The sequence below is a fragment of the Prunus avium genome, chromosome 5 (genome assembly GCF_965620075.1).
Source record: "Prunus avium chromosome 5, drPruAviu1.hap1.1, whole genome shotgun sequence".
NCBI lineage: Eukaryota > Viridiplantae > Streptophyta > Magnoliopsida > Rosales > Rosaceae > Prunus > Prunus avium.
Window position 1 is genome coordinate 23,601,801 of NC_142288.1, and position 1,904 is coordinate 23,603,704.

At 41.2% G+C, this 1,904-nt stretch overlaps 1 protein-coding gene across 1 annotated transcript; it reads right to left on the bottom strand.

Moving 5' to 3' along the window:
- Window positions 1-317: 317 nt before the first annotated feature.
- LOC148294529 (uncharacterized) lies at window positions 318-1,022 on the bottom strand. The gene has a single exon (XM_088253790.1). It carries the CDS (start codon window positions 1,020-1,022, stop codon window positions 318-320), a length of 705 nt encoding a protein of 234 aa, XP_088109916.1.
- Window positions 1,023-1,904: the final 882 nt, after the last annotated feature.

The window sequence follows — 1,904 nt, forward strand, 5'->3', positions numbered from 1 at the left end:
TCAGTAGATGTATGCCATATCCCCTGATCATCTACAATAGTCTTAATTAGATTCTGTCGTCCCCACATTTTTACATGTTCATGGAAAAATCTAGTATTTTTGTCCCCATATTTCATCCATGAGACCCACGATCTCTGCCTCCACAACATTTCTTCTCTTTCCAGTAACACATCCATTTCCCTACAAATATCTCTCTGTTGAACCTCAACCACTGGAGAAGACCTTCTGTTTTGGGTGTCATCTAACTTCCGCTGCAGACTTCGGAGCTTTGTGGATATTCGGCCTACATGGTCATTATTCCACGTCCGCAGAGGCCCTTAACATGCCTTCAATTTCTCTACGACAGTTCCAGTCTCAGACTCCCAAGCATGCGTAATGACGTCTTGGCAACCCTCAACAGTAGTCCACATTTCCTCGAACAAAAACCGCTTATGCTTCCGCGCCCAAGTACTTGGTCTCAAATATGACAACAAAGGGAGATGGTCAGACACCATAGAATTCAGATGATGCGTTGTGACCTCAGGAAAGGTCCTAACAAAGTCACCATTAGCCACCATTCTATCCAGCCGAAGCTTTACATTCCCAGCACCTTGCCACCGGTTAGACCATGTAAACTTATACCCCTGAAACCGAATAGTTGTCAAACCACACTCCTCCAAAGCTTCCCGAAAGGCCCTCATTTGTGACATGGGTCGGAAGCGGCGACCCAAGTACTCATGAGCCTCAAGTATTTCATTGAAATCCCCACCTACAAGCCATGGCCCTTGAACAGTCCCTGCAATTCGTCGTAGCAAATCCCAAGAGTGCCGACGTAACCTCGTTTCAAGATTACCATAAAACCCAGTAAAGCGGAAAGTCTCCATATCCACACCCTTTAAAACAGCGTCAATATGCCCTGGAGAAGAAGAAAGAATAGATACTTCCACTCCGTGTTGCCATAACAAAGCTAAACCTCCCGCCCTTCCTTCTCTTCCCACACTAAAGCACCCCATCATACCCAACTGCCGTTGCACACACTCCATCTAGCGCACCGTCTTTTTGGTCTCCGACAAAAAGATGATACGAGGCTTTTTATCTCTGAGAAGGAATCTCAGAGCTCGGAATGTTCGTGGGTTGCCCAGAATCAAGCTAGAATTTGATTTTGTTTTGGAATTAGATGAAGTAGTTTATGTTCCTTCTATGAAGAAGAGTTTGATACCAGTTACTAGACTTGTAAAATCAAAGTTCAGTTTGAATTTTGATGGAACTGGTTGTTCTATTTTCAGAAATAAAGATTTAGTTGGCAAAGCAAGTCTCATTGATGGAATGTTTCGATTAAACTGCAAAAGAACTGAAATGGAAATAAACACTGTGCAAACCAAAACCAAAGAGACTTCCTTCAAATTATGGCATAAGAGACTTGGACATGTTTCAAAAGAAAGGATAACACAACTATGCAAAGAATCTGTCTTACCACCATTGAATCATGAAAACATAGATGAAGTTTGCATTCCATGTATCAAAGGGAAATTAACCAACTTAAGAAAGAAAGGGGCATTGGGAAGCAAAGGTTTACTAGAACTCATTCACACAGACATATGTGGACCTTTTCCAAATCCAACTCATGAAGGGTTTAACTACTTTATAACATTTACAGATGATTTTTCAAGATATGGATATATCTATCTTATTAAAAAGAAATCCAGTGAATTGGACAAGTTCAAAATCTATAAGGCTGAATTAGAAAACCATTTGAACTTGAAAATAAAGGTGGTTCGATCGGATAGAGGAGGAGAGTACTATGGAAGGTTTGATGAGACTGGAAGAAATCCTGGACCTTTTGCTAAATTTCTTCAAGAAGAAGGAATCATAGCTCAGTATACCAACCCAGGTACACCTCAACAAAATGGAATTTCAGAAAGAAG

Coding starts and splice junctions, on each gene's coding strand:
- LOC148294529 (XM_088253790.1), bottom strand. CDS start 1,022: ATGGAGTGTGTGCAACGGCAGTTGGGTATGATGGGGTGCTTTAGTGTG.